The sequence below is a fragment of the Pseudonaja textilis genome, chromosome 16 (assembly GCF_049901715.1).
Source record: "Pseudonaja textilis isolate UNSWEBS1 chromosome 16, rPseTex1.2, whole genome shotgun sequence".
Taxonomy (NCBI): Eukaryota; Metazoa; Chordata; class Lepidosauria; order Squamata; family Elapidae; genus Pseudonaja; species Pseudonaja textilis.
Window position 1 is genome coordinate 8,645,946 of NC_142005.1, and position 26,921 is coordinate 8,672,866.

At 46.8% G+C, this 26,921-nt stretch overlaps 1 protein-coding gene across 1 annotated transcript in view; it reads right to left on the minus strand.

The window, feature by feature from the left end:
- The window catches only part of ATP8B2 (ATPase phospholipid transporting 8B2), a 49,822-nt gene that overhangs the window by 3,896 nt on the left and 19,005 nt on the right, over window positions 1-26,921 (minus strand). The window contains 26 exon segments of the mRNA XM_087913931.1: window positions 96-326; window positions 1,143-1,226; window positions 1,342-1,565; window positions 2,617-2,800; window positions 3,458-3,602; window positions 4,600-4,705; window positions 5,746-5,857; window positions 6,562-6,726; window positions 6,886-6,987; window positions 6,989-7,002; window positions 7,563-7,751; window positions 8,352-8,517; window positions 9,136-9,179; window positions 9,336-9,544; window positions 11,588-11,784; window positions 12,570-12,658; window positions 14,258-14,416; window positions 14,806-14,885; window positions 15,392-15,462; window positions 17,352-17,424; window positions 17,995-18,056; window positions 19,296-19,394; window positions 20,770-20,883; window positions 22,267-22,325; window positions 24,730-24,768; window positions 24,771-24,790. Coding sequence (XP_087770057.1) covers window positions 96-326; window positions 1,143-1,226; window positions 1,342-1,565; window positions 2,617-2,800; window positions 3,458-3,602; window positions 4,600-4,705; window positions 5,746-5,857; window positions 6,562-6,726; window positions 6,886-6,987; window positions 6,989-7,002; window positions 7,563-7,751; window positions 8,352-8,517; window positions 9,136-9,179; window positions 9,336-9,544; window positions 11,588-11,784; window positions 12,570-12,658; window positions 14,258-14,416; window positions 14,806-14,885; window positions 15,392-15,462; window positions 17,352-17,424; window positions 17,995-18,056; window positions 19,296-19,394; window positions 20,770-20,883; window positions 22,267-22,325; window positions 24,730-24,768; window positions 24,771-24,790 — 3,037 coding nt within the window.

Consider the following 26,921-nt stretch of genomic DNA (forward strand, 5'->3'; position numbering starts at 1 on the left):
AGACCTCAACGAGGTTTTCGTGCGCAGTTATTTTGGGGGGAAGGGGACGGAGATCGGAGAAGGCGGGGGGCGGTGGGGAGATCCACGCCACGCACCTGGACGCTGACCACGATGACGAGGGACGTGGCTACGGTGACGGCGAAGGACTGGTAGTCGGCCAGGTGGGCGTTGTCGCTGAAGACCCCGTAAGGGATGAAGAACATGAAGATGGAGGCGTAGATGCCCTGCGCAATGCAGATGAAAAACTCGCGCTTGTTGAAAAGGAGGTTCAGCTGCCCCGGTTCGTAGAGTTTGGGGTACTCCAGGCTGCGGTGCTCGGGCACATCCTGGAAGAAAGAGAGAGAGAGAAAGAGGGAGAGAGAGAGAGAGAGGGAGGGAGGGACAGGGACGGAGGGAGAGAGAGGAAGGGTCAGTGGCTGCCCAGAATTTGGTTGGCCAGATTATTTCCTTCCTTCCTTCCTTCCTTCCTTCCTTCCTTCCTTCCTTCCTTCCTTCTCCTTTCTCTTCTCCTTTCTTCTTTCTTTCCTCCCTACTTTTCTTCCTCTTAGCCTTCCTTCCTTCTCCTTTCTCTCTTATCCTTCCTTCCTTCTCCTTTCTTTCTTATCCTTCCTTCCTTCTCTTTTCTCTTATCCTTCCTTCCTTCTCCTTTCTCTTCTCCTTCCTTTCTTCTCCTTTCTCTCTTATCCTACCTTCCTTCTCCTTTCTTTCTTATCCTTCCTTCCTTCTCCTTTCTCTCTTATCCTACCTTCCTTCTCCTTTCTCTTCTCCTTCCTTCCTTCTCTTTTCTCTTATCCTTCCTTCCTTCTCCTTTCTCTCTTATCCTACCTTCCTTCTCCTTTCTCTCTTATCCTTCCTTCCTTCTCTTTTCTCTTATCCTTCCTTCCTTCTCCTTTCTCTCTTCTCCTTCCTTTCTTATCCTTTCTCTCTTATCCTTCCTTCCTTCTCCTTTCTCTTCTCCTTCCTTCCTTCTCCTTTCTCTTATCCTTCCTTCTCCTTTCTCTCTTATCCTTCCTTCCTTCTTTCTCTTTTATCCTTCCTTCCTTCTCCTTTCTCTTTTATCCTTCCTTCTCCTTTCTCACTCAGCTGCCTTCCTCTTCTCCCTCCCCTCCCCCGCTCTCCCACGGGGGGGGGCACAGACTGACCTGATCAAAGACCCCCATGGCGAGGACGGGCAACGAGGTGTAAACAATGTTGTACAGCGTGATAAAGTACTGATCGTACACGGTCTTTGCGTGGAGAGAAAGAAAGGATGAATTAGGGTGGGGGGTTGTTTGGGCCGCCCCCCCCACCATCCACCAGCCCCCCCCTCCCCAGCCGACACCCGGTGCCTGGCTCCATTACCTGGGCTGAGAAGCCACAGAAGAAGCCGAACCAGAAATGCACCATGGTGAAGGCAAAGTTCTTGTAGAAGAAGTAACAGAGGAATTTACACATGCGGAGATACGACCAGCGTCCGTGAACGAGGAGCAGGCGCTGGAGGAATTTGAACTGGGAGAAGGAGTAGTCGGATGCCAGCACAGCTTGGATGCCCTCCTGACCACTGATGCCCACGCCGATGTGGGCGGCTGCCACGAATCCGGAAGGAAAGGCAGACAAGACAAGCAATCAAGGCCGTCGTCTTCAACGCCGGGAAACTACCGTTCCCAGGGTCCCACAGTCCTGAGGATTCTGGGGATGCGATCTGGGGACTTCAACTCCCAGGATTCCTCAGTCCTTGTTATGCACGAGGCGGAGCCTTCGGGGGTGGCCCCTCCCCACCTGAGGACTTCAATTCCCAGAATCCTCCAATCTTTGTGGACAAGACTGAAAATTCTGGCAAGCCGTCTCCTGATTGGGAGGACGTCCTTCCTTCCCAGAATTCCCCAGTCCTTGTGGACAAGCTGAGGATTTTAGGCCCCTCCCAATCTGGGGACTTTTATTCCCCAGAATTCCCTCAGTCTCCATGGTGGACAAGGTTGAGAATTCTGGGACACTCCCCTTCCGACCCGGGGACTCCCAAATTCCCAGAATCCCCCAGTCCTCGTGGACAAGACAGTCTCTCCCAACTTTCCCAGAATTCCCCAGTCCTCATGGGAAAGTCTGAGAACTCTGGGAACGGCCTCTCCCACCCGGAGGACTTCGATCCCCCAGAATTCCCCTGGCATTTGCAGATAAGGCAGGTGTCAGGATTCCAGCAATCGCCCTAATTGAATCGGGATCCTCGAGCCAAACTTCAAAAAACTTCCACGGATTCATTTAGAGGCGACATCCTGGCACTGCCGCCCTGGATGAAGCCAACTCTGGCCTACGTCATTGACAGTCCCCTGTGACCCCGTTCCCCCCTCCCTCCTCCTGGGTGTGTCATCAATCAGATTCTCCAATAAAATATATTCGCGGGCGAAAGCTCCGGTAGTTTAGTTACAACCTTTTCAAGAGAAGAGTTGGAATGTTACTTCCGCTTTCCTCTCCTTTTTATGGCGGCTACTAAAACAGGCCTAGGAACGTTTGATGAATCGACAGCGGAGGAGTCTGAGATAGCCCCGCCCCCTCGCAACGCAGGGACTTCGTTTCCCAGAATCCACCCCTCCTGGTCCGAGCGGCCATTTCCCTCCCAGGTTTTGCGCCTGGAAGACTCACTTTTGATCATGCTGACGTCGTTCGCCCCGTCCCCGATGGCCAGCGTCACGGCCTTCTTGTACTTCTTGACCAGCTCCACCACTTGGGCCTTCTGCAAGGGCGTCACGCGGCAACAGATGACTGCCTTACAAGCGCAGGCTGTCTCCAGGAACTCCAATTCCATGTCGGCCTCCAGCGCGTGGGCCTGGGAAGGAAAGCGGGGTTTGCGGGGGTGAGGGGGAAGCACTCCGGCTGTTTATGGATTCAGGCCTTGGAAGGATTTGGGGGGGTTTAATGGTGCCTCTATGGCCAGCAGCAGTCTACCTTAGAATAAGCTTTTCTTCCTGTTGCTACCTGGACTGGCTACTCTCAGGAAGGAAGGAAGGAAGGAAGGAAGGAAGGAAGGAAGGAAGGAAGGAAGGAAGGAAGGAAGGAAGGAAAGATGGAGAACAGGAAGGGAGGAAGGAAGAAGGACGGATGCAAGGAAGGAAGGAAGGAGAGATGGACAGAGGAAGGAAGGAAGGAAGAAAAGAGAAGAAAGGGAGGAAAGGAAGGAGGAAATGAAGGAAGGAAAGAAAAGAAAGGAGAGGAGAAGATGGAGAACAGGAAGGGTGGGAGGAAGGAAAGGAAGAAATAAGAATGGATGGAAGGAAGGAGATTAGTAGAAAGGAAGGAGTGGAGGAGGGATGGATGGAGGAAGGAAGGAAGAAAGGAAGGAAGGAAGGAAAGAGACAGGAGAAGATGGAAAAAAAGAGGGAAGGGAGGGAGGCAAGGAGGAGGATCATCTCGATGGTCTCTAAAGCCCCCCCCCCTTTGGAAATTCTACAGGTGGGAGCGCCAAAGCAGCCGCCTCCCTCCGTACCAGACTGTGTCCGTTGATGACCAAGGCGTATTCTCCGGCGACGGCCTCCAGGACGGAGGTCAGCTTCGAGGCGGAGAGCTTCTCCTGCAGGGTGAACCCGTTGCCCATCGACCGCGAGGCGTCCATCAGCTTCTCTCGGGCCTTCCTGCCCAAGGGGGGGGGGAGGCCCAAAGGAAAGGAGGAAGGCCACTGTTACTAGGGCTCAAGGGTTGGAAATATATATACACACACACACACACACACACGTATATATATATAGGGGGCCAAGAGGGGAGGGATTTCCCCACCAGCAGCAGAAAAAGAAAACACCTTAACTTTTAACATACTTATGTTTATCTCTCTATCATCTCTCTACTCATTCTATCTCTGTCTATCCATCCCATTCTATATCTATCCATCCATCATCCATCTACTTTACCTACCTACCTACCTCTATCTATTTTCTATCTCCATCTATCTATCTATCATCTATCTATCCATCAACTATTTCTCTCTCTATCTATCTATCTATCTATCTATCTATCTATCTATCTATCTATCTATCTATCTATCTATCTTACACTGCCTGTCTGTCTGTCTGTCTGTCTGTCTATCTATCTATCTATCTATCTATCTATCTATCTATCTATCTATCTATCTATCTATCTATCTATCTATCTATCTATCTATCTATCTATCTATCTATCTATCTATCTATCTATCTATCTATCTATCTATCTATCTATCTATCTATCTCTTACAGTGTCTATCTATCTATCTATCTATCTATCTATCTATCTATCTATCTATCTATCATCTATCTTACAGTATCTATCTATCTATCTATCTATCTATCTATCTATCTATCTATCTATCTATCTATCTATCATCTATCTTACAGTATCTATCTATCTATCTATCTATCTATCTATCATCTATCTTACAGTGCCTATCTATCTATCTATCTATCTATCTATCTATCTATCTACCTACCTACCTACCTACCTACCTATCTATCGGATTTCAACTCCCATTAGGCTTGGCTAGCAAGAGCTCATGGGATCTGTAGTCCAAAAGCATAAAGTTTTTAAAGCTGAATTTTAAGTTTGTGATCTTTATTGTCTTAATGTCGGATATCTACTGTTGGACAATGATCAACTCACCGCAGCTCTTGCCGGACCTCGAAGACGGTCTGTCCGGAAATGATAAAGACTTCCGTCATTTCGTCTGTCAGCATCTTGCAGGAGTAGCCGATGTTGACCGCGGTCTCTGGGGAAGGGGAGGCAGTGGAGGGTCTGAAGTCAGGGGCCATTGAGCCCAACTCTCCTTCAGCACCACTGGACTACAGGTCCCATATTTATCTGTGCAACCGGGGAGGGAGGAGGGTTCCCCCTTCCCTGCTTTAGATGGGCCTCGGTGTCCTGGGGCACTCAGAGTTTGGAGGTAGGGAAAAAGATAGACCGCATTTTCCCCTCCCCCCCGAGAAAAACCACACCAGGCCCCCAAAAGTGAAATTGCAAAACAAAGATTTGAAGAAGACACGAGAACCAGAAAAACAATAGAAGACCGAAAGAAAGAGAGAGAGAGAGAGAAAACACAAAGAGAGAAAGGAGCCACATGCGTGCACATACACAAAGGAAAAGATGAACAGAAGGAAGAAATCACATGTAAAAATACGTAAAAAGAATCAATAGAGAAAGGGAGGCAGGGAAGGAAGGAAGGAAGGAAGGAAGGAAGGAGGAAGGGAGGAAGGAAGGAAGGAAGAAGAAAGGAAGGAAGGAAGGAAAGAAGGAAAAGAAAGAAGAAAGAAAGAAAGAAAGAAAGAAAGAAAGAAAGAAAGAAAGAAAGAAAGAAAGAAAGGAAGGAAGGAAGGAAGGAAGGAAGGAAGGAAGGAAGGAAGGAAGGAAGGAAGGGAGGGGAAGGAAAGAAATTGGGAAGGAAGGAAGAAAAAAGGAAAGGAAAGAAAGGAAGAAGAAAGAAAGAAGACAGGAAAGAAAGAAAGAGGGAGGGGGGAAATTGGGAGGGAGGGAGGAAGAAAAAGGGGAAGAAAGAAAAAGAAAAGAAGAAGGAAAGAAGGTAGAAAGAGGAAGGGAGGAAACAAAAAAACGCAAAGAGAGAAAGGAAACATATGCAAAGAAAACTTTGAGAAAAACAACAAAACGAAAAGGAAACACAAAGTGTAAAAGAGAAACCACATCCAAAAAACACACACACAGAAACCCCTGAAACACAACACGAAGACACGAAGAAGAGAAACGAAACGGACGAAGCAACCCAGGATGGAAACCCAACATTAAACTAAGCCTCACCTTGTTTGTCCCCCGTCAAGACCCAGATCTTAATGTTGGCCAAGCTGAGAAGCGCCAGCGTCTCCGGAACTCCCTGCTGCAGTTTATCCTCGATGGCCGTGGCTCCCAGCAGCTGCAGGAGAGAGGGTTTACCCTCGACTTACGACGCTTCATTTAGTGACCGTTTGAAGTTGCATCGGTGACTTAGGAGCGGTTTTTTCATACTTTACGACCGTCGCGGCCTTCCCCAGGGTCATGGGATCCAAATTCAGGCGCTCGGGCCATGGACTCGTACTTACAACGGTCGGGGCAATCATTTTTGCGACCTTCCTCCCAGCCAAGTCAGCGGGAGAGCCAAATTCACTTAACAACTGAGGCCTGATTCACTTAATAACCGAGGTCTGATTCACTTAATGACTGAGGCTTGATTCACTTAATGACAAGGCCTGATTCACTTAACAACTGAGGCCCGATTCACTTAATGACCAAGGCCTGATTCATTTAACGACCAAGGCGCAATTCACTTAACCAACCAAGGCCAGATTCAGTTAACAACCGTGTTCCTAAGTTAACAACGGCAGGGATTCCCTCAGCAACAAGCAAGGCCATCAAAACGGGGGAGAAGCTCGCCTCACGACGGTCTCGCTTAGCAACAGAAATCTGGGTTCCTCAGTTGTGGCCGTAAATCAAGGAACGGCTGCACCAGATTGGGGGAAATCTCTTTTGTCGAAAGAAATTCGACGAAAGGACATTCAAAAGAGCAATGGGGGGGGAGGACCAGGAGGGAGGGAGGGGACACCCGAAATAAGAAAAAGGGGGGAGGGTCTCGGCACCCACCACCAGGTCGTTTTCCACCTCCTCGTAAAGCCGAGCAATCCGCTCTTCGCGACCCTCGCCGTTAAGCGAGGCTTCCTCCAGCCGCTCCGCCCAGCCGGCGAAATATTTCTCGTCCAGATCCCGATAGGCCAGCACCAGCGTCCGCAGACCCTCGCCCGCGTATTCCTAAGACCAGGAGGAAATGGAGGGTGGGAAGAGAAGGGCTCCCCCCCCGCCCCAAAACAAGCCCCGCCCTCGGCCCCTTTCGAGCATGATTGGCACCCGCACAAATAGAGACGCACACACACACACACACATACACCCCGGGGGTTGTGGGCCACCTACGTTGAGATGGTCGGTGGTGACGTTGTAGAGATCTTGGTTGCTGGGAAAAAGCCGCTCCAAGAGGATGACGTCGGCCCCTTTGGAGTAAAGGCGGATCTGGCTCCTGGGGATTCCTCACTGGAGGAGGAAGGAAGGAAGGAAGGAAGGAAGGAAGGAAGGAAGGAAGGAAGGAAGGAAGGAAGGAAGGAGGAAGGAAGGAGGGAGGGAAGAAGAAAGAAAGGAGGTATAGAGGAAAGAAGGAAGGAAAGAAAAGGGAATGAGAAGGAGGGAGGGAAGGAAGAAGGAAGGAAGGAGGGAAGGAAGGAAGGAAGGAAGGAGGGAGGGAAGGAAGGACAGAAAAAATAAAGGAGGGATGGAGGAAAGAAGGAAAGAAAAGGTAATGAGAAGGAGGAAGGGAAGGGAGGATAGAAAGAAGGAGAGAGGGCAAAAAGAAGGAAGGAAGGAAGAAGAGTGAGAAGGAAAGGAAGAAGGAAGGAGCAATGAGAAGGAAGGAGGGAAGGAAGGATAGAAGGAAGGAGGGAGGGAGGAAGGAAAGAAGGAAGGAAAGAAAAGGCAATGAGAGGAAGGCAGGGGAAGGAAAGAAGGAAAGGGTTTTACAAGGGGAGATATAAAATGTATTTACTTGTAATCAGGTTCTCCCACCCAAAAGCTTCTAAGACCCCCTGCGACGTCCTCACCAATGACGGACATCCGTTTGCGCACGTTGTTGAAGTCCAAGATGGCCAGGAGTTGGTAAGTGACGGGGTGCCCCAGCTCCTGCACCGTGATCGTTTTCGGGGTGCGTCCACGGAACACAAAGCCGAAATTGCGGGCGGCCGTCACCAAGGCGCCCTCATCAGGAGACTGGGCTTTGTAGTACAATTCTCCTGTTACAGGGGAAGGAAGGAAGGAAGGAAGGAAGGAAGGAGTAGAGAAGAGATGGATGGATGAAAAGAAAGAAGGAAAAAAGGAAGGAAGGAAAAATGGAGAGAAGGAAGGTCATGGAAGAGAGAGGGGGAAGGAAGGAAAGAAGGATGGATGGAGATTGGGAAGGAGGGTGGGAGGGAGGGATAAAGGAAGGATATTGGGAGAGAGGAAGGAAGGAAGGAAGGAGGGGAGAGGAGAGGAGAGGAGAGGAGAGGAGAGGAGACGAGAAGAGAAGAGAAGAGAAGAGAAGAGAAGGAAGGATATTGGGAGAGAAGGAGAGAGAAAGCAAGGATATTGGGAGAGGAAGGAAGGAAGGAAGGAAGGAAGGAAGGAAGGAAGGAAGGAAGGAAGGAAGGAAGGAAGGAAAGAAAGAAAGAAAGAAAGAAAGAAAGAAAGAAAGAAAGAAAGAAAGAAAGAAAGAAAGAAAGAAAGAAAGAAAGAAAGAAAGAAAAGAAAAGAAAGAAAGAAAGGTGACTGCTTCCAGACTGATTCCGTACACAATCCCTCATCTCCCAAACTTCTTTTCTTTCAGAGATGGCCTTCGAATTCCCCTTCCCAACCTGGGCACTTCTCTTCAGACATGACGGTGTGGCAGAGGGAGAGCAGCCGGAAAAACTCGTGGACGTGGAGGTCACCCAGCTTGACCGCTTCCAAAAGTCCGGTGTCCCAGAAGGTAAACGTGGGATCGGCCAGTGAGTTGAAGGAAAAATCCACAGGATCCGTTTTCTTTTGAGGAAGGAAGAGGAGAAATAGGCAGTTAGAACCAGCTTTGGAGTGTACAAAAAATTATAGGCTTTCATGCCTAAGGCAGGACTAGAACTCCCCGTCTCCTGGTGATTGGCCCAAAGTCACCCAATCAGCTTTCATGCCTTAAGGCAGGACTAGAACTCCCCGTCTCCTGGTGATTGGCCCCAAGTCACCCAATCAGCTTTCATGCCTTAAGGCAGGACTAGAACTCCCCGTCTCCTGGTGATTGGCCCAAAGTCACCCAGTTGGCTTTCATGCCTAAGGCGGGACTAGAACTCCCCGTCTCCTGGTGATTGGCCCCAAGTCACCCAGTTCGCTTTCATGCCTAAGGCGGGACTAGAACTCCCCGTCTCCTGGTGATTGGTGCAAAGTCACCCAGTTGGCTTTCCTGCCTAAGGCAGGACTAGAACTCCCGTCTCCTGGTGATTGGTGCAAAGTCACCCAGTTGGCTTTCCTGCCTAAGGCAGGACTAGAACTCCCGTCTCCTGGCGATCGCCCAAAGTCACCCAATCAGCTTGCATGCCTTAAGGCAGAACTAGAACTCCCCGTCGCCTGTTTCCTTGCCCTAACCACTAGACCAAAGTGCCGGCGTATTACCTTTCCCAGCTCAGCCTTGTATCCAAGATCATCCAATGCATCGCCTACCAAAAAAAAAACCCAAACAAACCGAGGCTCAGAATTGGGGGGGAAAGAGGACGCAAACCGCCCATCCTTCCAAATAAAGGCAGTCCTCAACTTAGGACGCTAATTTCGCCCAGAATGATGGCACCGAGACGACCGAGGGACGGAAGGCTCACCGTAGCTGCGCCCGTTGATGGAGCACTTGCTGAAGACCATGATGTTCTGGGTTAGGGTCCCCGTTTTGTCCGAAAATATATATTCCACCTGTCCCAATTCCTCGTTTAGCGTCGTGGTCCGGGCTTCGGCCGGCGTGCACCGTTTCCCGCAATACATTTTCTTGTCCCAGTTGATGAAGTAGCTGTGACCCAGACGGATCACCTCCACACTGCCGGAAAGAAAGTGGGGGCCGTTGGGAACCCCTGAAACCCACTGAAAGGAGGCCCCCAAACCCCTTAAGGCCATTTCTCTCTCCCCACCCTTGGTTTAATTTATTTTTTATCGGTTTGTTGACCTTCTATGCCGCCCACTCGCAGCTTGTGGTCGTGTGATAAAAATACAGCCTATCCAACGTTAAAACGATAAATAAAGACCACAAATTTAAAATTCAGCTTTAAAAACGATGGATGGATGGACGGACAGATGATAGATAGATAGATAGATAGATAGATAGACAGACAGACAGACAGACAGACAGACAGACAGATGATAGGGGTAGGTAGGCAGATGATAGATAGATAGATAGATAGATAGATAGATAGATAGACGGACAGATAGATGATAGATAGATAGATAGATAGATAGATAGATAGATAGATAGATAGATAGATGGATAGACAGACAGACAGACAGACAGACAGATGATAGGGGTAGGTAGGCAGATGATAGATAGATAGATAGATAGATAGATAGATAGACAGATGATAGATAGATAGATAGATAGATAGATAGATAGATAGATAGATAGATGGATGGATGCATGGATGATAGGGGTAGGTAGGCAGGTGATAGATAGATAGATAGATAGATAGATAGACAGACAGACAGATAGATATATAGATGATAAAGAGATAGATAGACAGACAGGCAGGCAGGCAGATAGATGGATAGACAGACAGACAGATGATAAAGAGGTAAATGGATAGAGAAAGAGCTGCCAATCGGATTGGTTTTCTGGGAGGGTCCAATGACAAGAGCTGTTTGCCCCTCAGCCTCAGTCTCCTGAGTTCTAAGATAGAGTGCTCCTACCCATGGAGACTCTCTTCTTTTGGGTTGATATGCTTCCTGGGCATCCTTATTTCTTTTTTCAGGGTGAGGGTCTGCTTGAGTGAGTCCACAGGAAATGAGCAATCCATAAAAGAACAGCCCCCTCCCCCCCGGGAGGGTTCGATGAATGGGGTGGGCAGGGGGGCCTGATTTTGCCGCGACCTTGGAAGGAAGGAGGAAGGGGATGTGGGCGGGGGTGGGGAAGGGAGGCAGGAAATGCCACAAGCCAACATCAAAGGGAAATTCGGTTCCCACCCAGAGTTTTGTAAAAACACGGGAAGGAGATTTCTTACCTGGGGGCTACAGAGTGAGAGAGAAACAGTCATGCAGGAAAAAAAACAAAAGGAAAAGAGATTTTTAAAAAAAGAGAGAGAAAGGAAAGAGGAGAGGAGAGAAATGAGGAGAGCAGAGATGAGGAGACTAGAAGATGGAAGGCAAGGAAGGAAGGAAAAGGAGAAGAGAAGAGAAGAGAAGAGAAGAGAAGAGAAGAGAAGAGAAGAGAAGAGAAGAGAAGAGAAGAGAAGAGAAGAGAAGAGAAGGGAAGGAAGGGAAGGGAAGGAAGGGAAGAGAGAAGAGAAGAGAAGAGAAGAGAAGAGAAGAGAAGAGAAGAGAAGAGAAGAGAAAATGGAGGAGAGGAGAGGAGAAGAGAAGAGAAGAGAAGAGAGAATGGAGTAGAGTAGAGTAGAGTAGAGTAGAAGAGAAAGGAGAAGGAGAAGGAGAAGGAGAAGGAGAAGGAGAAGGAGAAGAGAAGAGAGAATGGAGTAGAGTAGAGTAGAGTAGAGTAGAGTAGAGTAGAGTAGAGAAGAGAAGAGAAGAGAAGAGAAGAGAAGAGAAGAGAAGAGAGAAAAACGGTGAAGAAACCAGAAGAGATGAGAGGAGAGGAGAGGAGAGGAGAGGAGAGGAGAGGAGAAGAGAAGAGAAGAGAAGAGAAGAGAAGAGAAGAGAAGAGAACAGAACAGAACAGAACAGAACAGAAGAGAGAATGGAGTAGAGTAGAGTAGAGTAGAGTAGAGTAGAGTAGAGTAGAGTAGAGAAGAGAGGGGAAGGAAAGGAAAGAGGAAAGGAAAAGGGAAGGAAGAAAGGAAAGGAAAGGGGAAGGAAAGGAAGGGAAGGGAAGGAAGTAAAGGAAAACTTCAGCTCAAAAGAGAAAAAAAAGGAGGCCCACCTGACGTAGAGAGAGATGGGAACTACGGTATTGAGGATGATGATGTAAGACCAGAAGGCCAGGAACCCGGACAAGAAGGCATTGTCCACCACTTTGTCCCACGGCAAATAAATCTGGAAGCACACGCCCACTTCGTATTCCCAAATGGAATTGCCGATAGCCAGGATCACCCCCATGCAGACCAGGAACCCGAAAATCTGCCGGTGGGAAATCACAGATCGGTTTGGACACAGGAGAAAGGGGAGAAGCAAGACGGTCTTTCCTCTTTGTCCACTCTTATCTCCTGTCCCTTTTATTTTTAATCGCGATGTGGTCAATTCCCACATTTGAGGAGGTCAATTTCAACAGTTGAGTTTGGACAAAGGAGCAGAAAGGAAGAAGCTGCAAGATGCCGTTTCCTCTTTATCGCCACCTATATGAAGTTCCCCTCTATTTTTCTGGCGGTTTTCATCCCCAGGTGGTCAATTCCACATTCCAGGGTATCAATTTCAATACTTCCCCTTTGAATAAAAGGAGCAGAAAGGGAGAAGCTACACGGCGTCCCTCTTTGTCCCCACCTACACGAATTCCCTTTCATCCCTTTTATCGTGTCCCTTGTCATCCCCCTGTGGTCAATTCCACGGGTCAAGCGGTCAATTTCAAGAGATTCTGGATTACAACTTCAAATCCACTCAGGCATTGCCGTCGGGCAGCTTTGAGGAATCCAGAATGGTGGTGAAGGACAGAGAGCCAATTTCCCCGGATTGAGATGGAAGGAAATTAATGAAGTCCAGTAAAAATCCACTTTCCTACATTCTGCGGACGACCACCCTGCAGAGCGGGACAAAGGACTTGACTGCCCCCTGGTGGAGCATTCCCAGAAAATTCTCTGCCTCTGTTTCTCATCCCGGAAACTAAAAGAGCGCTCAGTGTCTACCCCATGCCCGAGAGCTGGGAGTACTGGATTTGAAACATGGGCACGGAAGGGGAGGGGCTCACGTACCCAAAGCACCAAAGTATTCATCAAACGGTCAATGCTAGTCCTCTTGAATTTCGTGCGGCCGCTGTTTTGCATTAATTTGGTATCCGGCCCTGCCGAAGGAGAGAACCAAGAAGTAATTTTTGCCTCTCCCATTTCTGAATTTATTTATTTTTATTTCGTTATTTCTTGAATTTATCGGACGCCCATCTGGTAATGAAACGAATCTGGGCGGAGGGTCAAATTAATTTTAAAAGGTTTTTCCCCCCCAAAAAACCAGCACTGCGAATAAGCCATAGATAGATTAACAGAGTTGGAAGGGACCTTGTAGGTCATCTAATCTAACCCCGCCCGTCCGCCCAAGCCGGAGACCCGACATCATTTCCGACAAATGGCTTAAGGCCAAGGAAAACATTTACAGCTATTCCTCGACTTATGGCCACCGTTTTTGCGCCTAAGCAGGGTGATTGTTAAGGTGGTGGTCTTATTTCTTTTTGGGGTGTGTGTGCTATTTAGCGACCACAGGCAGTTATTAAATGAATCAGGCAGTCATTAAGTGAATCCGGCTTCCTCCGTTGACTTCGCTTGTCAGAAGCCGGCTGGGAAGTTCGCAAAAATGGCGATCGTGTGTCTCCAGGGCCGTCGTACGTAAACACGAATGCCAAGTGCCGTTAAGCGAGGAACAAGTTGTTAAGCAAATCCGGCTTCCCGTGTCAGAAAGTCACAAAAAGGGGATCCCATGAGCCCGGGGATGCTGCGACCGTCATAAATACGGGTCAAGTCTGAATTTTGATCATGTGACCTCGGGGGGGGGATCGCTGCAATGGTCGTAAGCGCGAGGACTGGTTGTAAGTCGCCTTTTTCGTTGTAATTTGGATCGGTCCCTAAACAAATGGTCGTAAGCTGAGAACTAACCGGACTTAGATTTGGTAAAGACAATTCAGAATTTCTCTGTGATGACCCAGGGTCGGATACAAAACACACACAATCACAAAAACAGGCGAAGCCCCTTTTTATTCCTTCACTTTGCTACAAAGCTCCAAATATCCTTGACTGGAGACACAAAAAACTCCCCCACAAGCAGTTACAAGGAGGAGGAAATGTCCTTTAAACTAAAAATGCCTATAAACTATCAAGAGTAAAAATAACACAAACCACACTGAAGCAATGAAGGGAACCAGGCAAGATAAGGGCTTGAAGACGTCCACAGAGATCAGAACACACACTGGGAAGGACGCCAAACTCAGAGAGGAACGACAGACTAGAGATATTTCCACGCTTTGTTTCCAGCACTGGCCCATAAGCCTGTCCGTCCTTTTAACCAGTTCTCACAGCTGCAGCCCATGAAGGGGATCAAGGCCCTCTCCTCCCCCATAGACCACGCCATTCACATTTCTCCCTTATCCTCTCCTCCTTGCATGCCCTAAAATGGAGAGAGGATGGGCCTGGGTCCTCCTATGACTGCTCTGTCGGCCTCTGCCCTTCCCCAGCCTCCTCCACAACCTCCGGAGCCACACTCCCACTCCCCGTCGGCTGTTCCTCCTCTCCCTCGGAGTCAGTCTCCGCCAGGGGCAGGACATTCTCCATAATTTTACCCCCCTGCCTTTTTTTCCCCCAAATTCGGTCCCTGATATTCAGATTATCTGCCCCCAAAGCTTTGTGTCTCACCTCCTGGCTTGGAAGAGACACCTGGCACCCCCGCCCTCCAATACCTGCGAAGATGACCAGGCCGAAGCACCACTCTGTATTACGAAGGACGCAACCTCGCAACAACATGTTTTGGTTGCTCAGGGAGTATTTGTTGTCTTTCCAGTACAGCGTCCCGCTGAATTTGTCGAGTTTATTGTTAGGGGGCTCGCAAATCACCTCTCCTGAAATTTTAAAACAAAACAAAAACAAAAATCGACAAAGAGGTCAGTTACAGCTAGTCCTCGTTTAATGAGGGTCATTGAGGCCAGGATTTCCGTCACTAAGGGGTGCGGCAGTGAAACATGACGTCCTGTGGCTGCACTCTTTAATGAATGCAGTTGAGGCATTGTTAAGTGAGGACTGCATTGGCCACTGAGGGAGAATTTCGACTTCCCGCAGGCTTGTCCACTGAATTTGACTCGGCGGGGAAAGTCACAAAACACGGTCACAACACGGTACACTGAGAGCATTTGCACCGAGACAAATTCCCTGTGTGTCCAACCACACATAAAAGAATTCTAAATCTTCTAAAAAATTCAAAATAATATGCCATCTTAAAAATGAATTTTACCATCAAAATGCGCTAGGTTGTTGGTGTCAGTCAGCTCGGATGTCACTGGGATAGCTTGTCGGACTTTCATATTGGTCTCCCTGTGGAGAAAAGTGGTTTAATCATGGCCAGGAAGGGAGAAGGTGGTCTCTCAGGGGTTTCTTTAAGGCACTGTTTCTCTTAACATGAAAACTTTTAAGAACTCTGGACTTCCACAATTCTCCGCTTTCTCTGAAAATTGGCGTCTTTAAAGTCCTGCGAACTTCAACTCCCAGAATTCCCCAGTGGTTGAGGAAGCTGAAATCCTCAAGTCTTAAAAGTCACAAAGGTTCAGAAACTGGGGGATTCTGGGAGTTGAAGTCCACAGGTCTTATAACTGCCAAGTTTTTTAAAAAACTGGGGGATTCTGGGAGTTGAAGTCCACAGGTCTTATAACGGCCAAGTTTTAAAAAGACTGGGGGATTCTGGGAGTTGAAGTCTCCATATCTTAACATCACCAAGTTTCAGAAACTGGGGGATTCTGGGAGTTGAAGTCCACCTAACTGAAAGTCACCAAGTTTCAGAGATATTGTTTGAAAAGACCAGCCAGAGCTAGCCTAACACTTACCCATCCAGCTCGGCCGTCTCGATATAACAAAGTCCGTGAGGTTCGCTGCTGGACAACAGAAGCAGATCAGCCTGGATTTGGGCAAGGAGAAAATGTTCTTTTAAAAAAAAAATCAAATCTTGATTTCGGTCATTGACTAGCAGAACGATAAACTTGCAATCCAATCTTAGATCAAAACGTAGCCAGAAACGCCGGGCTTGGACGTAAGTTTGGAGCAGATAGGAGAACATCAACTGTTGTTTATTTTCACTTAAGATCATTCTTAAAACTAGAATTATTGAGGTTCCTATTAAGGGTCACCCCCTCCTTCCAATTAAATCTGGATTTCTGAATTGATCCGGGTTAGACCAAAGATGTCTAAGCCGAGGGGAAAAAAATCTTAAAATCTAAAATTTTCAGCTTTTAAGGACTTGGAGAGACGATTAGGAAATGGTCTACAGCAGGGGTGTCCAACCTTGGCAACTTTAAGACTTGTGGACTTCAACTCCCAGAATTCCTCACAAGTCTTAAAGTTGCCAAGGTCGGACACCCCTGGTCTACAGGGAAGGAGAGGGCCTTGATCCCTTCATGGGCTGCAGCTGTGACAACTGAATAAGAGTTTGGACCTGCGTACTGGCAAACGCTGGAAACAAAGCGTGTTTTATTTTGGTCGGAAGTTATCTTGGTTGGCAGTCCTTCCAACCGACTGTGCCTTGTTATCGCCTTGAATTTGGTAAATATTTCCCTTGTTCTGTTGTGGAAATTTCATCATTGTAGTTCGTTTGGATTTTTTTTTTTTTTAATTTCACCTCTATCTGCTCATTCAATTCGGACGGCATTGCTTTCTTTTGAAGACTAGTTTTGAATAAGTTTTATCTCCAACTGAGAATTATTTGAACAGTGGGGCCAAGTTGGAGGCATTAAAGGACATTTATTTACGTTTTGGATTTCGTTACGGTTTGTGTTACGCTCCAGGTCAACACCGCTCCCATGTGATTTTAGCAGCAGCTTAAAGATTATTTGGCAATGAGGAAAAAAACAAACACAGCCTGATAAGATACGAAGGGAAAAATTAGAACAGATTACCCCATACCTTAGACCCAGGAACATCTCTCGCAATGGAAAAAGATAAGATTTTTTTTTTTTTAAAGCTATTGGCTTTTTTGATAAACTGGAAAGTTCCCAAACGTTTCTCCAGGATTTGGCTGCAGGAGAAATCCCTGACTAATTCAGGGATTTCTAATATACTAATATAGCTGGTTTAGAGGTAGTCCTCAGTTTACGACTGTAATTGAGCTCAGAATTACGTTCCTAAGTCATACCAGTCATTAAGTGAGTCGCCATTGGACAAATTTTATAACCCTTTTTTGCAGCGGCTGCTAAGTGAATCCCCCACGGTCATTAAGCAAACAAGGAGGTCATTATGTGAATCCATTGTTTGCAATGAGATGGAAATCAGAAGTAAATACCAGTTTCGAGAGAGAGAAAAAATGGTAAATTGCAGCCGATCTAAATTTGAACGAAACTTAAATGAAACGTAAATGAATCAAATGAAATGCAATGGAATTCAAATGAAATTTAAGTGCAATTTAAATGAAATGTAACTGAATTCAAATAAAATTTAAGTTCAATTTAAATGAAATGCAATGGAATTCAAATGAAATTTAAGTGCAATTTAAATGAAATATAACTGAATTCAAATAAAATTTAAGTGACATTTAAATGAATTGCAATTGAATTCAAATGAAATTTAAGACATTTAAATGAATTGCAACTGAATTCAAATGAACTTTAAATGAATTGCAACTGAATTTAAATGAACTTTAAATGAATTGCAACTGAATCCAAATGAAATTTAAATGAAATGCAATTGAATTTAAGTGAAATTTAAATGACAGCCTCTCTCCCCATATTCTGCCCCCCCCTTCCAATTCTGGCAGCTTCTGTGCTTTCGTCCACCGTCCATAACACACGGACTTACCGCAACAAACTGGTTATTTTCTAATTTTATGATATCACCAACACGGACATTCATCCATTCCTCCTTCTGGAGGCTGGCAGCGGCGGCGAAAGGAGAAGCAAAGGCAGGAAGGAATAAAATAAAATTTTTAAAAAGGAATAAAACATCGAGGAGGATAAAAATCTGCCTTGTTTTTTTTTTTGCTTCGTGGGTTTCCAATTCCCCGCACGGGAGCCGGCAGAGCCTCCATGCTTCAGTGCAGTCTACCTTCAAACGCCAAGGACCTCGCGCGGAACGGCTTTATAGATAAAGACAGGAGTTTTGGGGCCAGAGAATGGCAAATCTAGCCTCTTGGGTGGAGAATTTTTGAGGAAAAATATATATATTTCCCCACCCCACCAATGGTTTATCAAAAAGAGGCAGCCCTCAATGTACAACCCCGATCGAGCCTCCCAATCGCTTCCGTTGCTAAGTGAGTTTTGCCCCATTTAATGACCTTTTTTGTTAATTACTGCAGCTATTATAAATCCATAACATGGTCGCTTTAAGCGAATCGGGGTGTTTTTTCCCCCAGCACCGTTGTAACTTCAAACCGTCGCTAAATGGAACGGTCGTGGCGAGAATCCCCCTCCTTCTCCTCCCTCCCTTCACAGACCGTACTCACATCCCGTTGATTAAAACTTGGGAATGGCGGCTGTTCACCTGGTTATCGCTCTTGTGGCGAAACTGTGGGCGGAAACAACAGGGTGGCGGTGGGTCAAAGCCAGTATTCGAATCCAAGATACCCCCCCCACCTCGCCCGAGATTACGGGCTCGATTCACACACACACACACACACACACACATATCCTGCCCCCCAAAATTGTGCCCCTTGCAGGTTTAAAACTGAACAAGTTTTAAAGTTTGGTGCTTGGCAAGGAACCGCCATTTTTCCCCCCTAATCTGGATGAATAACCCCGTCGTTAAATAGAACAAGGGGGATTCTGCTGGGTTTGCGAGGCTCTGGGGGGGTTCCAATGACCCTCCCCGGTCGTAAAACAAATCGCACTGTCCTTAAGCAAATAGTGCGGCCATTCGGCAAATCCACGCTTCCGAAGGGGTGTGGATTGCCAGAAATCAGCCCAAAAAAAAAAAAGAAAAGGGTCACAAAAATTGTGAACTTGACAACGCTGCCGCAGATTTTTCTGCATTTCTGTTCTTCTGCTATTCTTTTTCCTTCCTTTCCTCCCTTTCTTTCCCTTCTCCACTTCCTTCCTTTCTGCTTTCCTTCCTTTCTTCCCTGCCTCCCTCTTCCCCATCTCCACTTCCTTCCTTCCTTCCTTCCTTCCTTCCTTCCTTCCTTCCTTCCTTCCTTCCTTCCTTCCTTTTTCTTCCTTCCTTCTCTCCCTTCCCTTCCCTCCTCCCTTTCTCTTTCCCTTCTCCACTTCCTTCCTTCCTGCTTTCCTTCCTTTCTTCCCTCCCCATTTTTCTTTTCCCTTCTCCACTTTCCCCCTCCCTTCATCCCTCCCTCCTCTCTCTTCCCCTTCCCTTCCCTTTCCTTCCTTCCTTGCCTCCCTCCCTCTTTCCCTTCTCCCCCTTCCTTCCTTCCTTCCTTCTCCCTTCCTTCCTCCCTCCCTTTCTCTTTCCTTTCTCCCTTCCTTCCTTCCTTTTTCTTCCTTCCTTCTCTCCCTTCCCTTCCCTCCCTCCCTTTCTCTTTCTCTTTCCTTCTCCACTTCCTTCCTTCCTTCTCCATCACTGGAGGTTTTCAAGAAGAGACCGGACAGCCATTTTGTCTGGAATGGTCTCGGGCCTCCTGCTTGAGCAGGGGGTTGGACTAGATGACCTCCGAGGGCCCCTTCCAAACTCTCTTGTTATTCTGTTTCTTCTTCTTCTTCTTCTTTTTTTTGGGGCAAAAGCCTTCAGAAAAGGAAAAAAACACACACACCTCCCTCCCTCTTTCCCTCCCTCCCTCTTTCCCACACTCACATAGTCGTCGGTGGCATCCTTGACGGCCGTGATGGTGAGCACAAGAACTAAAGGCACGATGGTGGTGAACCAAGACAGCGAGGAGATCTGGGGGATCAGCTGGGGGAGGGAAAGCCAAGAGGGGGGCAGTTTATTCATGGGGACCCCTGGCTGCGGGGGGGGGGTGGGGTCACCTTGAGAACAGGGCTCCACGGTGGGGGCGGCCAGGTGATCTCGGCCAGGATGAGATTAGAGGAACTGAACCCGGGGCCAGGAGAGGAAAAGAGAGGTGACAGGTGGAGAGAAGGAAGGAAGGAAGGAAGGAAGGAAGGAAGGAAGGAAGGAAGGAAGGAAGGAAGGAAGGAAGGAAGGAGATGAAGGAAAAAGGAGAAAGGGAGGGAGGAAAAAAGAAGAAAGGGAAGGAGGAGGAGAGGAAGGAAGGAAGGAAGCAAGGAAGGAAGGAAGGAAGGAAGGAAGGAAGGAAGGAAGGAGATGAAGGAAAAAAGGAGAAAGGGAGGGAGGAAAAAAGAAGAAAGGGAAGGAGGAGAGGAAGGAAGGAAAAAAGAAAGGGAGGGAGGGAGAAGAGGAAAGAGAAGGGGAGGATGGGAAGGAAGAATGGGGAAGTGAGAAAGGAAGGAAAGACGGGAATGAGGGAGAGAGGGAAGGAAGAGAGAGAGAGAGGGAAAAAGAAGGGAGGGATAAGGGAAAGGAAGGAAGGAGAGGGAGGGAGGGAGGAAAGAAAAATGAAGAAAGGGAGGAAGGAAAGAAGGAAGGAGGGAGGAAAAGAAGGAAGGGAAAAAGGAAGGAAGATTGGAGGGGGAAGGGTTAGAAAAGGGAAGGAAGGAGAGGGAGGGAGGAAGGAAGGAAGGAAAGAAAAATGAAGGAAGGGAGGAAGGAAAGAAGGGAGGAGGGAGGAAAAGAAGGAAGGGAAAAAGGAAGGAAGATTGGAGGGGAAGGGTTAGAAAAGGGAAAGGAAGGAAGGAGAGGGAGGGAGGGAGGAAGGAAAGAAAAATGAAGGAAGGGAGGAAGGAAGAAGGAAGGAAGAGGGAGGAAGGAAGACAGAGAGAAAGAAAGAGAATGGAAGAAAAGAGAGAGGTAAAAGGGAAGAGAGAATCAAGTTAGAAAGAGAAAGAGGGAACGGGATAGAGAAGGAAGGAAGGAAAGAACGAAGGAGAATATGAGAAAAAGGAAGGAAAGAGAGAACCTCAGAGCAAAAACCTTGGAGAGGAAGGAAAAATGGAAGGAAAAAGCAGAAAGCAAGAAAACGAATATCCGTAAATGAAAGCAAGATACTTTCAGGATTTTTTTTTAAAAAAAATTTATTTTGGAGGGTGCGGGTGGCGGAGTTAACTGGGCCAAACTGTGGTTTCCGGGGGGGGGGGTCCACCGTGTGCCAAAGCGGGAAGCTTGGAGGTTGGCCCCCCACGGAAGAAAAAGGGGCCAACCCCCAGATTTACGTTCCCTCCCACCCACCCACCCCCCAAAAAACCCTCACCTGGAGAATAAGGAGGAAAAGGAAGTAAGTATTTGCGACTTCCTGGAACTGTTCGAACAGGTTGATGGGTAGGAAAGTGACCACGTTGTATTTTGACGTCTTGATGCAGTTACTCTGCAGAGAAGCGGGAGAAATTTTAAAAAAAATATCAATAAATATCAATAATATAAATTATAATATATAATAATACCAATAAATATCAATATAAATACTGTATCAATCATATAAATATAAACATCAACAATATAAATGTAAATATAAATGATATAATTATAAATGATATAAATATAAATGATATAAATATAAATATAAATGATGCAAATGATATAATTATAAATATATAAGTATAAATATACATATAAATGATGTAAATATAAATTATAAATAGAGCCAAAGCAAAATTTAAAGGACAAAAGAAATGCAGAATTTGAAAAGCAGATAGATCAGAAAAAAGAGGTCTGGAGGTTTTATGTTTTTCCTGTTTTTGAGTCCATGGACAGACAGTTGCAGAAATCAGAGAATAAAGTTACTCCTCAGACTTACAGCCGTTCGTTTAGTGACCGCTGGAAGTTTGAAGGGCCCTGAAAAAGCGACTTAGGGCTGTTTTTCACACTTACGACCAATTTTTCACACTCATGACCGTCATAGTATTTCCCCCTGTGGTCACGTGATCAAAATTCGGGCGCTTGGCAACAGACACGTATTTTACGACGGTTGTAATGTCCCTGACCCCCTTTTTGCGACCTTCCGATAAGCCAAGTCCATGCTTGATTCGCTTAACGACCGTGTGAATAACTCACCAAGTGCAGGGATTACGTTAACAGCTCTGGCAAGGAAGATGCCACAAAATGAGTCAAAAGTCAACTTCATAAATGTCTCCCTCAGCCACAGAAATGTTGTGGTCGTCGGTACATAGACATACATAGAGTTGGAAGGGACTTTAGAGGTCTTCTAGTCCAACCCCGTTTAAGCAGGAAACCCTACTGCACCAATTCGGGTGGAGGACTAGCTATAAAAGAGATTGTCTGTTTGTCCTTTGGCTTGGTTTCCCCTAAGGTGGTTTTGGCTGCTTAACTGGGTTAACGTGGGCAAAGTCCCTTTTGCCGGCTCAGCCAGGATTGTGAGTCACTCATTTGGGGTTGTTTTCACGCAACACGACAACGTGGACTTTGGAAAATCGGGGGAAAGAACCCAAATGCAAACTAGAGATCAATCTTCTCTCCAGACCCCCAAAATTTGAATTTTGGGGAAATTGGGAAAAATGTTTCGGCTGGAGGCAAAATTTGCAGCCTTACGGAATCCGGAAGGTTGCTCCCATTATCCCCTGCCGGGCTGGATGGGTGGTGGAACTCCCCAGGCGTCAAAGCGGGGGGGTGTCGGGGACCCCAATTTAAAGAGAGCCGGTCACCCCGTTTCAGCCACGCGGAAGCGAACGGCGTGGGTGCCAAAGGTAAAAAAAAATAATAAATTTGCACGCAATTTTCGGCTGCCGCTCACCGCATATTGAAATTTTTCGTTGTATTCTCTAGAGTTGGCCTTCACTCGCCGTTCCTCCTCTGGAAGAGAAATTGATCCGGATGAGCTGGGACGAACCCCAAGAATCGACCAAAAAAAACCACCAAACCCCACGGTTATCTTCCCCCCTTTTCTTTTATCCGGGATTTAAATCGAATGTTAGTTTGAGTCGGAGACGCTGGGAGCGGATTCGAGAGTTCCCGGTGGAGCCGAGCTGGGTAAGGACGAGGTGGTCAGCTGTGGTCTATTCTTGGTAGCAGGTTTGCTGGTTGGAGAAGGAGGAGGAGGAGGAGGAGGAGGAGGAGGAGGAGGAGGAGGAGGAGGAGGGGAGGAGGAGGAGGAGGAGGAGGAGAGAAGAAGAAGAAGAAGAAGAAGAAGAAGAACTAGTAGTAGTAGTAGTAGAAGTAGTAGTAGTGGAGGAGAAAGGAAAGAAGAAGGAAGAGGAGGAGGAGAAGAATAACAGGAAGGAGGAGGAGGAGGAGAACAGGAAGACGAAGAGGAGGAAGAGGAAGGAGGAGGAGGAGGAGAAGGAGGAGGAAAACAGGAAGATGAAGAGGAGGAAGAAGAGGAAGGAGGAGGAAGAGAAGGAGAACAGGAAGAGGAAAAAGAAACTGGAGGAGGAAGGAAAGAAGAAGGAAGGAAGGAGGAGAAAAAAAAGGAGAAGCAGGAAAAAGAAAGGAGAAGAAAGAAAGAAAGGAGGCAGGGAGGGAAGAAAGGAAAATTGGAGAAGGAGGGAAAGAAAGAAGAAGAAGAAAGAAAAAAACGGAAGGAATGAAAGAAAGAAGGAAGGAAGAAAGGAAGAAAGAAAGAAAGAAAGAAAGAGAAAGAAAGAAAGAAAGAAAGAAAGAAAAATGGAAGGAATGAAAGAAAGAAGGAAGGAGGGAGGGAAGAAAGGAAGAAAGAAACGGAAGGAAGGAAGGAAGGAAGGAAGGAAGGAAGAAAGAAAGAAACGGAAGGAATGAAAGAAGGAAGGAAGGAAGGAAGGAAGGAAGGAAGGAAGGAAGGAAGAAAGAAAGAAAGAAAGAAAGAAAGAAAGAAAGACACCAACCAACCAACCACCCATTCTGAATCCTACCACGGAGAGGCTGCCTTTCTGGCAGCTGAACACAAGGTCACTTTTATGAAAAGTGGAAAGAATTGGCTTTTTCCGGGGTGGGGGTGCAGGAAAAACCAGGCTTATCCCCCTCCATGTCCATAATGCAAGGGAACTGTGGGGAGGGGAAGCGGGGGGAGAGCCGTGGGGGGGAAGAAGATGAGGTAATGTGTGAAGAGTGCCGCAGCAAGTACTACACCCTCCCTGGAGAGACCCTGGCAGGACAAAAGCGAGGACCACTGGCCTGGCATGAAAAAAAAACCCCACCCCATTTTTTCCCCAAGGAGAGACCCCCTCCCTTTCCTACCTGTCCCCCAAAGAGGCTGGCGGCGGGCATCCGTGGTCGTTACGGCGACCCAGGGCCATTTCTCGGGCATCTCTTTGGGGATCGTCATGGTTACGGCCCAGTGTCTCTCTGTGTGTGTGTGTGTGTGGTCTGTCTCCCGGATGGGACAGATGGTCTCAGGGAGTCCCTTTTCTCCCCCCACCCCTTCGACACCGACCGACCGGCTGCAGAAGAGAAAGTCTACCCTGACATTGAAGGAGAAGGAGGAGGGGGGGAACAACCTCCCACTGCCGCACAGCAGCCAATCAGGGGCAAGGATGGCGTCACCAAGACGACCGCTTGAGGGAGGGGGGAACGGGTGGGGGGGGGGAGAAACGGGTGGGGGGGGGCTTTGCTGCGGACCCTTCTTCAGAAAAGGGGGGGCTGAGGGATGGATCAGCCGAAAAGAAAATAAGACCCCCCCCAAAAAAGTCTAGAAAATCCAATTAAAACTCTCCCTCCTTCTTAAGGATTGTGGCATTCCGTTCTTCCCTCGCATGGGAAGGCTGGATCGGGCGAATAGGACATAGGGCCTTAGGGCTGGAAGGGACCTTGGAGATCTTCTAGTCCAGCCCCCCTCTGCTCAAGTTCATGGAATCGTGGGCTGGAAGGGACCCTGGAGGTCTTCTAGTCCAGCCTCCTCTTCTCAAGTTCACGGAATCGTGGGCTGGAAGGGACCTTGGAGGTCTTCTAGCCCACCCCACTTTGTGAGGTGATCTGGGTTATGAGAGACAGAGACTAACCCAGATTCACCCAACAGGCTTTCATGCCTAAGGTGGGACTAGAACTCACAGTCACCTGGCCCGAAGTCACCCAATCCACTTTCTAAGGCAGGACTCGAATTCACCCTCTCCTACTTCCCAGCCTAGTGCTTTAACCACTAGACAAAACTGCCTATCAGCTTTACACTTTTCTGCAGAAATTGGGGCCTTGGATTCTTCCTCCCGCCGAGCTTCTTAGGCTAAGCCCAGTCTACCTGAAACCTTGTTTCCTCGCCGGTAGAAAAAGGTGGGATACTGAGTCTTACCTGTGGGGTGTTTCTTAGCACAAAATTCCATGGCATTTGCTGGTCAGGCCCCGAAGAGACGCTGCAATGGGGGGGATAGGAGAGAAAAGGAAAACACGCGTTGTAGGAAGAGGAAAAAAATAACCCACCGGCGTGCTAAACCTGGTTATTAAACTTAGCCTTGATTATTAACCACAGCTAGAATTGTATTTGCTCAAAATTAGAAAAGCAAAGAGATTCCTAACAGATGAATATTGGGATGAATAGAAATGAATAGATTTAACACTTAAAGAGGAGGAGTAAACTGAATAGTATAAAATACGGGAACTATTCTATCGATGGCTAGAGAAAAAAATATGAAAGCTAGAAATAGCTAATATAGTGAAATATAGAAAAGATGTTAATAGAATTAAACGTGTTAAGAAGAGGAGAGTTACAGTAATAGAGATATTATGTATATCAACAAGAATAAGATAAGAATAGAGAATTAATACTAAAGTAACGAACACGGATGTAAACTTTAATTGTTACTATACAAGATATTTTTGTACCCAGACAACACACCCTTAAATGGAAGATGAATTGTATGTACTTTAAATAAAATAAAATAAAAACTTACTAAAAAAAAAAACTTAGCCTGTTCCCGAATTCCCACAATCCATCCCGAAGCTAACCAGGCCAGACAGATTCCCCAAACACGTGAATATTAATATTAATATTCATAATTTATTCAATTTACAGGCTGCCCAACTTGTAGCGATTCTGAGCTGTTTACGAATGGGGGAAAAAACATTTAAAAACAAGGAAAGAAAGAACAAACAAGCCCAGATGCGAACAAAGAAAAGGAAAAATCACTTCATGGTCTTCCCATTAACCCAGGTTAAGGCCAACCAGGTTTTTTTTTTTAACCAATCTGGTTAACCAGAAGTCTGTTCAGAGAATATAGTACAATTTTGTGATGAAAAAAAAAAATCCAGTGTTCTAAAGACTTCTAAATATCAGAATAATTTTAATTTGCCATTATTTTAAAACAGCTCAAGTCAGGCTTCAAGTCAAAAGTATAAATGAGGCATAGTAGGGATTGAGTAGCAAAAAATTGTCTCTGTCTTTCCAAATATTGAACCCAGTGAAATTGAGGTGGGTGAGATAGAAGCAAAGATTCCTTCAAATTACATTGCGTTGAGCTGCGGAACTCCAATTTTAACAGAGATTTGTGGAAAAGTGGCTACGGTGTTTGATGGCTGTTATACTCCCCATAAGCCCAGTTAGGGCTGAGCTGATTATGCAAAGCCACAACACGGTTACTCCACTAAACCACGATCAAACTATGGTTTGATGCGCCGTGTGAATGAGGCCAGGGGTAGTGTGTCAAGCCGGTGAGGAGGTGAGAGCCTAACAGCTTTCAAAGAATGACAATTTCACCGAAATGATGGGGAAAGGCTGTTGTTTTTATTTTTAAAAAAGGAGAGAATTTAAAAAGAGAGACAACACACAAACACACAAACGCACCCAAGATCCTAAAGCTGCTTCTTCCTCTTTCTGAAACACAACTGCAGGCAAACAAATAAAGATTGATAGAGGAAGGAAGGAAGGAAGGAAGGAAGGAAGGAAGGAAGGAAGGAAGGAAGGAAGGAAGGAAGGAAAATAGAGGGAGGAGAGAGGGAGAGAGGGAGGGAGGAGGAAAGAAAGAAAGAAAGAAGGAAGGAAGGAAGGAAGGAAGGAAGGAAGGAAGGAAGGAAGGAAGGAAGGAAGGAAGGAAGGAAGGAAAGAAAGAAAGAAAGAAAGAAAGAAAGAAAGAAAGAAAGAAAGAAGCAGGCAGGGAAGGAGGGAAGGTGTAAGGAAGGAAAATAGAGGGGAGAGGAGGGAAGGAAGGAAGGAAGGAAGGAAGGAAGGAAGGAAGGAAGGAAGGAAGGAAGGAAGGAAGGAAGGAAAGAAAGAAAGAAAGAAAGAAGCAGGCAGGGAAGGAGGGAAGGTGTAAGGAAGGAAAATAGAGGGGAGAGAAGGGAAGGAAGGAAGGAAGGAAGGAAGGAAGGAAGGAAGGAAGGAAGGAAGGAAAGAAAGAAAGAAAGAAAGAAAGAAAGAAAGAAAGAAAGAAAGAAAGAAAGAAAGAAAAGAAAAGCAGGCAGGGAAGGAGGGAGGATGGGTGTAAGGAAGGAAAATAGAGGGGACGGAGGGAAGGAGGGAGAGAGGGAAGGAAGGAAAAAAAGAAAGAA